General features: G+C 35.8%; 1 protein-coding gene across 3 annotated transcripts in view; it reads right to left on the bottom strand.

The window, feature by feature from the left end:
• The window catches only part of BTC (betacellulin), a 51097-nt gene that overhangs the window by 13112 nt on the left and 24381 nt on the right, over nt 1–13604 (bottom strand). For all 3 annotated transcript variants that reach the window (XR_001716928.4, XM_016951590.3, XM_009447733.5), the window contains exon 2: nt 13335–13433. Coding sequence is in view for 2 of the 3 variants with exons in the window: in XM_016951590.3 (XP_016807079.1) it covers nt 13335–13433 (99 nt within the window). In the remaining variant the exon portion in view is untranslated. The remainder of the gene's footprint in view (nt 1–13334; nt 13434–13604) is intronic.

Here is a 13604-nt window from a genome sequence, read left to right as displayed (position 1 = left end):
GTTTCCTCATCTGTAAGATAGACATGATAACATCTACATTGAAGGGCTGTTGAGAGGTGCAGATAAAAAGGATATGTAGAAGTTCATAGCAGAATTCCTGGGACAGTAAACTCCTCAGTAAATGAGTTAATCCCAGAATCTTAAAATCTTGGCAATTCTAACAGCAATCTCGTATAAGTATGAAGAATGCTGACCTAATCAAAGAGAAATGTATGGAAAATGTAGATTTTAGAGGAAGTGAACAAGCAATTGAGTTATGGAGAATGTCAAGAGCAAAGGCACAGAGTCAAGAATATGCAGGTCTAATGCAGGCAGTGGGAGGCAGATTTCACTGGAATGGAAGGGTCCTGAAGGGGAACAGCAAAGAAGGCTGCGAATGAAAGTTAGAAATCTCAGATATCAGTAGGCTGAAGTGTTTACACTTGAAACACAAAGCAAGAGAGAGCTGAAGATGATTCCTATGGATGAAATTAAATGGTTACATAAAAATACTTTAAACTGTGGACCATTTTGTCACCATATTATATAAGAGAGTATAGACTGGGCTCTTAGTGGGGGCAAAGAGAAAACCAGGGCAGACACATACAATGTGAGTCTGGGCGAAGGGGAGGGAAGGCAAGGAGATTAACTCAAGAGGCAGAAGACTTAATGACAGATCTTGTATGAACCGGAAAGATTTTTCCAGATTTGCAAAGCATACCTGCCTTTAAATATCAAAGTCATTTGGCTATGTATCCTAAACTTTATTTCTCTAGTTGCTGTGCCCCTTTAAATGCACCCAGACTTTTGATAAACACCATGCAGAGTGTGATACCAAAAAGCAAATTAACCAGCAGCTGCTGAATGCAGTGATTTGATCAGCCTTTGTTCATCCAAGCAGCACAAATCTATGCCAAGGAAATATTTGCCAGGTCCTGTTTTGATCGCTCACAGAGCTCTCTCCTTTGCCAAGTAAGCATGCTCTTAAATATTCCCAGCATTATTTAGATTTTAAAACATTTCCATGCCACCAGGCAGAAAATGTCCAGCGATTTCTTTATGGAACTTTAAAACCTGAAAGAAAAATAAATCACACATACTGCCACACATGCACATAAACACACACACACACATACACACATACATACACAAACCCAGATGGGATCGTCTCTTCCTTGTGAAAATGAGAAAGCTTATCAGCATTCTTTTTTTTGAACGGCACCTAAAATTTCAGTGCCTTATAATCCAGTATTCATCAAGTTCATGTTATCTAAATATTGAACTATGGAACCCAGTGTTTTCTGCCCATCATGAGACCTGATAATATAGGGCATGGGAGGGGGAATATACCCATCCATTCCAGAGATATTTATCAAGAAGGAAAAGTTAATCCTATGACAAAATAGGGACTGGTCCTAAGTGTCGTGTTTCTCTGCTGTAAAGTGAATGACATAGTCTTGAAAATGTAGCAATGTAGCAACCAGAAATATCCCTCTGGTCCTAGAGGTGGTGGGACGCAATCGATTTTTTTCTTCCCACATTACCCTTTTCCAACTCAAATTCCAAAAACAAAATATGCCCCTTTCCCAGAGAATTTCACTGGAAAAGTACATCCACTAGTGGGCCAGGCTGCAACATAATCTCATAAGTGGATGGGCACCACAGGTAATATATACCAATCTCTTCACAGGACTCTATATTCCAAAGATGCTAAACACCAATTAAATAATTTTAAAATATATTTTAAAATAAATGTCACTTTAATGGAGATAAAGTATAAATAAAGTATAAATATAAGGACACGACATTTATGTTAAAAAAAAAAAAAGAAACCTTTAGGGTTACTGCAGGTCAGTGGATGTAAAAACCTAACTCTAAGGGTTTGCAAAAGGAATCGGAAGCAAGGATATCTTTCTTAGATCACACAGCAATTAGACAAGAAGTAGTCAACCTCTTTGGGTCATATGGGTAGTTACATGAGATGTACTGGATTCCCTTGGGCTAAGCCAAAGTGGAGGAATATGGCAGCCACCTAAATGACTTAGTTTCCATATGGAATTTTCCTCAATTTGATGGATGTTTTGATTAAACATAGGATAGTTCCTTAGTCTCTATATGATTCCAGTACTCAAGACAAAGAGGCTTTGTGATGCCTTTGTGACTAAAACTCTTCAGAGTAGATCCGTTAGGTGAATCTTTCATAAAACCTTTGCTTATTTATTCTAACAGTGTTCATCCAAATGTATTCAATAATTTTGTAGATGACATTAATATCAGCTACTGTATTCTGAAGTCAACTCAAAGGGCAATCAATACTACAACTGTTATTACAGTGCTTTTTTGTAATACCTATTACAATAGTTATAGCCTTATAGTATCTCCAGCTCCGTAGTTAGATGCATAGTTAAATCTCTATGTACAAATGTAAAGGGAAAGGCTAAACTTTGAAATAGACGTCTCAGGTCTTAACAAGGAGACTGAGGAAGAAAAACAACTATAAATTCATCCTCCCACACAGATAGGAAGTAGAGCCTAGGGCTTTGTTATTTTACTCCTTGGCTTCCAGGCATCTTCCCAGTAGGGATTTCCTCCTTTTACAAATTTCTTAGGCCAAAATGTGAAGAAGAAAGTTTTAGATATTTAAAGTTAATTTTCTTTTTTATCTTGCCAGCTATCTCTGGTCAGGGAAATGTAAATTCACAGTGTCCTTGAAGAAATACAAACTTTGAAAATTTATTTAAATTGAGGATTCCCATTTGTCTTGCATCCAATGACATTTCCTACAGAAAAGTGAAAGGGGACGTTACATCTCACAGAGGTACATGTTAACTTTTTCTGAGCTACTAGAATTTGCTTATGTAGGAGTTCAGTAGCATGATATGGACAGATTAGCATGTCATTTTTTTTTTTTTTTTTTTTTTTTTTTGAGACGGAGTCTCGCTCTGTCGCCCAGGCTGGAGTGCAGTGGCACAGTCTCGGCTCACTGCAAGCTCCGCCTCCCGGGTTCACGCCATTCTCCTGCCTCAGCCTCCTGAGTAGCTGGGACTACAGGTGCCTGCCACCACTCCTGGCTAATTTTTTGTATTTTTAGTACAGACGGGCTTTCACCGTTTTAGCCAGGATGGTCTCGATCTCCTGACCTCGTGATCCGCCCGCCTCAGCCTCCCAAAGTGCTGGGATTACAGGCGTGAGCCAATGCGCCTGGCCTAGCATGTCTTTTAACTAGGAGGGCCCTGCCAACCATTTCTGAGCTTATAGGAATGGGCCTTCACCCAGAGCTGCCCTTTTTCATTTAATCCCTTTGGAGGAAAAAAAAAAAGAATCAATATTGAAGCATGGGTATCTTTGCATATGTTTAAAAATATTCATGGCTGGAGGCAAATGAAAATGAAGGGACAGGAAGAAAACTTATCTTTCTCTTGTTTTCCAAGAATGCATGCTATGGAATTCTTGTGTCCATGAGGAATCCATTGCTCATTCTCCTTTGCAGGCTCCTCCTCGCCTCCCTGAACCTCTAAAATTTTGCAAATACAGCAGGGCTGGATACTCTTTCATCTCTTCTCCTTCCTGGGTAAGCTCATCAAGACTCCTGTCCTAAACACATCTTTATGATAACAATTTCTAAATTTAGTTTACATCCTAGTTTACATCATCCCTCACTCCCAACTGTCCAACTAACATCTTCACTTGGATATCTAACTGGCATTTCAACTTAACACTATCAAAATAGAATATTTGATTTTCCCATTCAAACTTGGTCTTTCCTTATCTCAGTAAATCATATCCATTCTTCTATTATTTCAGCCAAAAATCTTGGAATTATCTTGACTTATTTCTCTCTTACACTACATCCAATGCATCAACAAACCCTGCCGGCTGCATTCAAAATACATGCAGAATAACCTCACGATCTCCACTACCCTGGTCTGAGCCCAGTAGCATCTCAGACTGGAAATAGCTTCTATGACGACACCTTTAACTAGTCTCTTTCCTTCTGCCTTTGCCCACTTGACTGTCAAGTCTGCATACAACAACCAGAGTAATGCCATTAAAACTCACTCAGAGAAAAAAGCTGAAGGCCTTATACTCCTTGGCAAGGCTCTATTATACATTACTCATTACCTCTCTTTCTCTGTTACCTTTCTGACTTCATATTTGACCACTGTTCATTTTTGCATCCTTGACACCTGGATGACAGCCTGCTGCATAGTAGGTGCTCATAAATATTAGTAAGATGAATGAATGCATCACCCAAGTTAGAAAATGATACAGTCAGTACATAAGATCTGTTCCTGCACCGTATTTATTTATTTTTCAAGAACCTACTGTTCTCATTTGCATTTTGCCTTCAGGAAATTATTGTTATTCTTATTATTTTTAGTATTTTTCTCACATGTTCCACATTTTGATCTTCCCATGTGATTCTAAGCAGTTTAGGATGGTGATTAACAACACACTTTCTAGAGAGATGGTGTCTCTGAATTCATGTCAGGCTACTTTGTTTACTGTGTGATCTTGAACAAATTACTTTACCTCTCTGTGCTGCAGTGTCTTCATTTGAAAAAGGGAATAATGTAGGTACGCCATAGGATTAAATGAATTTATATACATAAAGCACTCAGAACAGTCCTTGGCACATAGTAGGAGATAAATAGATGATGGATGCTATGTTTTTATTAAAAGTGTACTTGTTGATGATGATGCTATACCCCAAAGGAATAAAGTATAATAAAATAAATCACCAAATAAAGGAAGGAAAGGAGGGCTGAAGGAAGGAAGGAAACAAAAAAGTGAAGAGGGAAGGAGAATGAGAAAGAGGGTGGAAAGGGGAAGAATATTGATTTAAATAATTAATGCTATTGTGACCATCATATAAGAGTAGACCCATCTACCTTAGATTCTGAGAGATCAAGCTCAATTATATTTAGCATAGTCTACCTATTAATTTTACCTGATGTTTTAAGGTAATGCAGTTATTGTAGCCTGATAATGTGAAAGGACAGTGGTAACATAAATAACACTACTCAATGCCACAAAAATTTCAAGAAGCACAATCCTTAATTAGAATTTTCAAAATCAAATCAATTGATTTTCAACACCTCTGGAATTGTGTTCTTGAGATTTTTTTGTTTGCTTTGTTTCTGTTTTCTAATAGGCTACTAGGAGAAGAAGAGTAAACCAAAGAAATAATTAAGCATTTTTGCTCTGTATTTCTGGTTTCTCATTGATTTCTCAACATTTGTCCACACATAGACATGTCGAAGTCTGTTTTCTCTCCATCTCTAGATAATATTTCTCAAATAGTAAAATGTATAACTGTTTTTAAGCCCATTTGCAAGAAAAAATTCTATATCCTATACAGAAAAATACTAAATAATTTTTTGACATTATATTATTATTGTGATATTTAAGCAAAGGGATTTTCCACCAAGTCACTAATGTATTTGTATTTTAATTATGCCAATAACTTTACCAAAATAATTTACAAATAATATTTTCTTAAAATTATCGTAACTCAGTGACAAGTTGCGTCCTGCATGGTCTTAGTGTGCCACAGGCCTAATCTCTCATTGTGTATAAGCCAGTTTGCCCCATGTAGAGACTACAGTATATGGTCTCTATTTTTAATTTGTTTAAAGTCAAATACTCATTTTTGCCTTATTTGCATAGTTTTCGGCTCTTACATTTATTATTTATAAATAATACATTTACATTTAATATTGTAAAATAATTTACAATATTTACAATAATTTTACTAAAATATTTATAAGATCTATAAATGCAGGCTTAACCTCCTGAATGGGAGAGAAAGGGAACATACAACAATAGTGAGAAAAAAAGAATCAGGGATTAATAAATTTCACTTTTCACGGATGCTGAGGAGGTGGGGAGATAGCCAGAGATTGGCTGAAGGATACAAAATTATAGTTAGATAGGAGAAATAAAGTTCTAATGTTCTCTAACACTGTAGGGTAGCTATAATTAACAATAATTTACTGCACGTTTTGAAATAACTAAAAGAGAAGATTTTGAATATTTTCAACACATAAAAATGGTAAATGTTTGAGGTGATAGATATGTGCTAATTACCCTGATTTAGTCACTGCACATTGTATACATGTGTCAAAATAGCCCACTGTATCCTATAAATATGTATAATTATTGTGTTAATTAAAAATCATAATAATAAATTTTAAAGAAAGCAGAAAATACACCAAAAAATAATTATCTGGGAATGTCCCCAGACCAAGTCTCAGAAAAGAAATTACAACTAATTCAGAGAAAATTATGGATTTGAGTGGGTGAACAAAAATAACTACTTCTTCAGTGATCCTCTAGAGGAAAAATTAGAGATAAATGTAAAAGCTAAAAATTATGCAAATAATGCAAAAATGAGTATTTGAATTTAAAAAAATTAAAAATAAAGATCACATACTGTAGCTTCTACACTGTGGGAAACTGGCTTTTACACAATGAGTGATTAGACCTGTGGCACGCTAAGACCAGGCAGGCTGCAACTTGTCACTGAGTTACCATGGAAGACGTGTGATGGGAAGGTCTGCATTGATGGGCATAGACCAAGATGAAAATTTTGGTGCTGGAAGCAGAAAACTGCCTAAGACAACAAAATGGCTTAGAATGAGAGACTGGGGATTATTCTGTTCAAGGATTTCCTTAGACCCCTCTTTTTGTTAAAGGGTGTTAGAGAGACATAAAAACTACATCTATTTGTAGTACATAAAAAATTGGAAAACAGCGCCCATCAACCAATGAATGCATAAAGAAAATGTGGTTTATATACACCATGAAATACTACTTGGCCATAAAAAAGGAACAAAATAATGTCTTTTGTAGCAACTCTGATGGAGATAGAGGCCATTATTTTAAGAGAAGTAATGCAGGAATGAGAAACCAAATAGTGTATGTTCTCACTTATAAGTGGGAGATAAGCTATGAAGATGCTGTATTAGTCTGTTCTCATGCTGCTAATAAAGATATACCCAGCACTGGGTAACTTATAAAGGAAAGAAGTTTAATTGACTCGCAGTTCCACATGGCTGGGGAGGCCTCACAATCATGGCAGACAGTGATTGAGGAGCAAAGTCATGTCTTACATGGCAGCAGGCAAGAGAGCTTGTGCAGGGGAACTCCCATTCATAAAAACATCAGGACTTGTGAGACTTATTCACTACTATGAGAACAGTATGGGGGAAATCGCCCCTATGAATCAATTATTTCCACCTGTCCCTGCTGCCTTTGACACCTGGGGATTATTACAATTCAATGTGAGATTTGGGTGGGGACACAGTCAAACAATATCAGATGCAAAGGCACAAGAAAGCTTTAATAAATTTTGGGGACTGAGAAGGGAAGGATGGGAGTGGGGTGAGGGATAAAAGACTGCATAGTGGGTATAGTGTACACTGCTTGGGTGATGGGTGAACTAAAATCTTCGAAATCACCACTGAAGAACTTATCCATGCAACCAAAACCACCTGTACCCCCAAAACTATTTTTTTAACTTTACTTTAAGTTCTGGGATACATGTGCAGAATGTGCAGGTTTGTTACGCAGGTATACACATGCCACAGTGGTTTCCTGCATCTATCAACCAGTCATCTAGGTTTTAAGCCCCCCATGCATTAGGTATTTGTCCTAATGCTCTGCCTCTCCTTGCCACCCACCCCTCAACAGGCCCTGGTGTGTGATGTTCCCCTCCCTGTGTCCATGTGTTCTTATTGTTCATTTCCCACTTATGAGTGAGAATATGTGGTGTTTGGTTTTCTATTATTGTGTTAGTTTTCTGAGAATTATGGCTTCCAGCTTCATCTATGTCCCTGCAAAGGACATGAACTCATTGTTTTTTATGGCTGCATAGTATTCCATGGTATATATGTGCCACATTTTCTTTATCCAGTCTATCATTGATGGGCATTCCCCCAAAACTATTGAAATAAAAACTGTTTTAAAGAAAAGAAAACAGAGGAGTAATGTCATCAAGATGACAGAATAGAAAGCCTTCAACTATCCTACCCTCCATAAACACACTGAGTCAACATTACAAAACACAGACAAATTCTCTTGTAAGAAATTCAGAAAATAGTTGAGAAGCTCCTCTCCTCTAAGCAAATGCAAAAGCAGCCACATTGAAGAAGGTAAAAAAACCTGAGACAGTCTCTCATCATTATCCTTACCCCTAACACGGCACCATATGATCAGAAGAAAAGTTCCCAGGTCTCAGAACAAAGACAGTTGGACTAGCACAAAGGCTTGAAGGGCCCCCAAATCTTCAACTAGACTGATTAATGAGTCTCCTCCTTCATAAGGCCAGTGCATGAAGACAGGAGAGGTAGCTGTTTTCTCTAATGCACAGACACCAACACAGCAAGTTAAGAAAAATGAAGGAACAGGTAAATATATCCTAAAGAAAGAAAAAAAAAACTAATGAAATGAAGATGTATAATTTATTTGACAGAGAATTTAAAATAACTATCATAAAGATGCTCAATGAAGACAGGAGAACAATACATGAACAAATTGAAATTTTCAACAAAGAGATAGAAAATATTTTTTTAAATCAAATATAAATTTTCAAGCTGGATAATTCAGTAACTAAGCTGGAAAATTCAACAGATGGCTTCAACAGCAGACTATGTCAAGCAAAAGACAGAATCAGCAAACTTAAAGACAGATAATTGGAAATTATACAATCACAGGAGCAAAAAGAATAAAAAGAATTTTAACAAGTGAAAAAGCTTAAAGGGCTTATGAAACACCATAACACAGGCAGACCAATATACATCTGATAGTAGTCCAAGAGGGAAAATAGAAAGGGGCAGAAAGATTATTCAAAGAAATAATGCCCCAAACTTACCAAATCTAAGGAAAGAAATGTACATACATATTCAGAAGACCAACAAATTTCAAAAACGTAAACTCAAAGAAATCTACACCAAGACACCTTACAATCAAATTGTCAAAAGTTCAAGATAAACAGACAATTTTGAGAGGAGCAAGATGAAAATTACTTTTCACGCACAAAGAAACCTCCATCACACTCAGTGGATTTCTCAGCAGAAACCTTGTAGGCCAGAAAGGACTAGGATGATATATAGTCATCCATCACTTAATGACAGGGATATGTTTGGAGAAATGCATTATTAGGCAGTTTTTTCATTGAGCAAACATCATAGAATGTACTTACACAAACCTAGATGGTGTAGCCTATACACACCTTAGTTATATGGTATAGCTTATTGCTCTGAGGCTACAAACCTATACAGCATGTTACTGTACTGAATACTGTAGGCAATCATAACATAATAGTGAGTATTTTTATATCTAAACATAGAAAAAGTACAGTAAAAATATGATATAAAAGTTTGCAAATAGTATATCTGTATAAGGCACTTACTATGAAAGGAGCTTGCAAGACTAGAAGCTGCTCTAGGTAAGTCAGTGAATGAGTGGTGAGTGAACATGATGGCCTAGGACATTATCATAAACCACCATAGACTTTATAAATGTTGTACTCTTAGGCTACAATACATTTGTATTATTAAAAAATTCTTTCTTCAATAATTAATTAACTTTAACTTACTGTAACTTTTTTATTGTATAAACTTTTTAATTGATTTTTCCTTTGACTCATAATAGCAGCTGAAAACACAAACACACTGTACAGCTCTACAAAAATATTTTCTTTGTATCTTATTCTATAAGCTTTTTCTATTTTTTGTACTTTTAAAACTGATGTCACAGAAATAAAAAGGATTATATTAGACTACCATGAAAATTGAATAACGAAGAAGTAACAGATAAATTCCTAGAAACAAACAACCAATCATGATTGAATCATAAAGAAACAGAAAATATGAACAGATCTATGACTAATAAGGAAATTGGTCATAATCTAAAACCTCCACAAATAAAGGCCTGGGCCCAGATGCCTCCACTAGTGAATTCTATCAAACATTTAAATATGTAATTCCAATCCTTCTTAAACTCTTTCAAAAAATTGAAGAGGAAGAAACACTTCCAAACCCATTTTACGAAGCCAGTATTGCCCTGATACCAAAGTTAAACAAAGACATTATAAGAAAAGAAAACTACAGGGCAATGTCCTTAATTAATATAGACTCATTCATAATTCATTTTGACAAAATTCAACACCTTTTCACAATAACTTTTAACAAGCTAGTAATAGAAGGAAATTACCCCAAAATAATAGGCCTTATATGTAAAGCCCTTAACTAACATGGTACTTAATGGTAAAAAAATTAGAAAGCTTTTCCTCCAAGATCAGGAGCAAGACAAGAATGCCCAGTCTAACCGCTTCTATGCAACATAGTGCAGGAAGTCCTAACCAGAGCAATTAGGAAAAAATAAAATAAAAGGAATCTAAATTGGAAAAAAAGAAATAATTTGATTTCTGTTTGAAGATGACATGATCCTATACATAAAAAATTCTAAAGACTACACACACACACACACACACACACACACACAAACTGTAAGAACTAATTCACAAATTCAGAAAAGTTGTAAGATACAAAATCAACATGAAAAACCAGTTGTATTTGTACACACTAATCACGAACTATTCAAAAAGCAAGTAAAAAATAAGCTAATTTACGATAGCATCAAAAAGAATAAAACAAGTAGGAATAAACTAAAGAAATGAAAGACTTGCACACTGAAGACTATAAAATATTAATTAAAGAAATTAAAGAAGACAAAAATATATAAAAAGACATCCTGTTTTTCTGGACTAAAAGATTTAATATTGTTAAAATGTCCATACTACCCAAAGTGATCTATAGACTGACTATCAAAATTCCAATGACTTTTTTTTTACAGAAATGGAAAAACAAATTTAAAATTCAAAGGAAACTACAAAGGACCCTGGATAGCCAAAACAATCTTGAGCAAGAACAAAGTTGGAGGTATCGTTCTTCCTGGTTTTAAATCATATACAGCATGGTACTGGTATAAAGACCAATAGAACAGAATAGACAGTCGAGCAATAAACCCATGAATATATGAACAACTGATCTTCAGCAAAGGTACTAACAATACGCAATGAGGAAAGGGTAATCTCTTGAATAAATGATGTTTGAAAACTAGATATCCACATGCAAAAGAATGAAATTGGACCCGCTTGTTATACAAAAATCAACTCAAAATGGACTGAAGACTTATATTTAAGACCTGAAACAGTAAAATTCCTGCAAGAAAACGTAAGATAACACTTCTTGACATTGGTTTTGGCAATGATTTCTTAGATGTGACACCAAAAGCACAGGTGACAAAAGCAAAATAAACAAGTGGGACTATGTCAAATGAAAAAGCTTCTTCACAGCAAAAGAAACAACAGAGTTTGGGCTGTGCAGAGATAGGGTTAGAAGTTATAACAGTGAAGAGAAATGGAAACTCAAATCCATTTTGATGGGTAAATTTGTACTGCTTTTCCTGAAGACAATTTAGCACTATACAAAACATATTGATTACACATATCCAAAATACATAAAGAACTCTCACAATTCAATAACAAGAAAACAAATAACCTAATAAAAATCAAGATCTCAATTAGATACTTGTATGCCCATGTTTACTGTAACATTATTTCATAAAAGTCAAAAGGTGGAAGCAACCCAAGGGTCTACTGACAGATTAATGGATAAAGAAAGTACGGTACATCCATAGAATATTATTCAGCCTTACAAAAGAGAAAAATACTGCCATTGTGACAACATGGATGAACCTGAAAGCAATTTTGCTAAGTGAAATAAGACAGTCACAGAAAGACAAATATAATATGAATGCCTCTACTTATATGAGGCATCTAAAATAGCCAAATTTATAGAAGCAGATAGTAGTATGGTGGTTCCTGGAGGCTTGGGGAGTTGCTATTCAATGTGTACAAAGTTTCAGTTAGTGCAACATTAATAAATTTGAAGAGATCTGCTAATCTATAGTTAACAATATTGTATTGTCCACTTTAAGATTTGTTAAAAGGGTAGATTTCATGTTAAATGTTCTTACTACAATAAAAATAAAATTAGAAAACACATTTAGGATGATGATGAGGAAGATTTTTGAACATTGTCTGTCATCAAATTATGGGATAATTTCCCAAAGGAAATGTGAAAAAATGCCATCATTGAAGACATTTGAAACCAGACTGAAGAAAAACACATGAACACATAAAGTTGGCCTTGTTCTTCTGCCTACATGGATGACAAGACCCAAACATGACCTAAGACACCATTAGATTCTACAGCCGATGAGCACCCTCTGACCACCCACTACTGTGAGGGATGAAAGGGGAAAATTGGGCTGGAACTGATGACTCACATCAGGAAGACTTGCTCAGTGTGTTCCTGGCTCTGTTACAACCTCCCGAGGGTGCTAGGAAAGGAGCAGTTTGCACCAAGTCATCATACTCCCAGTTCATAGAAGTTTCCAGGGAATACAGGAGGCTCTTCTCTACTGCACCCCACTTTTTTAATTGGTCTGTGTTTTGTTTTCTTTTTTTTAAGTCAGAAATAACCCCTGTAGAAGACCAGAACATACAATCTATACAGAACAAACAATCTATACAGAACAAACATAACCTTAGACCAGGGGTCAGCAAACTGTAGTCCAAGGATCAGATCTGGCCCACAGCCTGTTTCTCTAACTAAAGTTTTATTGAAACAGAGCCAAGCCTATTCATTTGCATAGTGTCTATGACTGCTTTCACAGTACAGTGGCAGTGTTGAGTAGTTGTGACAAAGACATCATGATCCACAAAGCCTAAAACTCTTACTAAGGCCTTCACTAAAACCTTTACTAAGGCCAAATCCTGCCTTAGACTGATAAGTTTGAGAACACTAATTCAAGCATCTCCAAGGTAAAATATGTAAAATCCTTGCCTTCTTCCCTTCTTTTAACTATGAAATAGAAAAGAAAAAAAGAATTTAACTTTGGGTAGAATATGTCAGCTTTTCCTGAATCCAGTCCAAGATATCACATGCTAGACTCTGGAACATGCATCTGTGACCCAAAATATAGTGGCTGACTGGAGGCTCTAGAATCAGAAAGACCTGCATTTGAATTCCAGATTTGCTGTTTTCCAGCTGTAAGACCTTTGGCAAGTTACTTAATCTTTGTAGGCTTCTCCTTGAAATAAAATAAAAAATATTATCTAGCTCAGGGGGCTCTTGTGAGTAGTGATTAATTACTGTATATAAAGCACTTAGCACAGTGACTGGTACCTTAATATATGTTCAAATATTTACCTAGTATTATGAGTACTATTATTATCAGAAAATTAAAACTCAGATTTGAATATAAAACTTGTTAAACTTTACCTGCACAGTTTTCCTCAGGGTCTCCACAGAGGAGGCCATTAGTTTCAGGACTTCTGGTGGAATTCCCATCTGCCACCACACAGTGAAGGATCACTAGACCTTCAAATTCAAAACAGAACCAAAACCAAACATGAAAATTTGCTTATTGTGAAACAGTCTATCAAAGTCATCACCCATTTCACCCATTTATGAAAATAACAAGACTATGGTTTCCATTTCCAAGTCACTCACTCCCAGGAAGGGATACAGAGGCCAGCATGCTGCACATTT

This window comes from Pan troglodytes, chromosome 3 (assembly GCF_028858775.2).
Source record: "Pan troglodytes isolate AG18354 chromosome 3, NHGRI_mPanTro3-v2.0_pri, whole genome shotgun sequence".
NCBI lineage: Eukaryota > Metazoa > Chordata > Mammalia > Primates > Hominidae > Pan > Pan troglodytes.
Note: the sequence above shows the minus strand (reverse complement) of the source record. Positions and strands in the feature narration are given on the sequence as shown.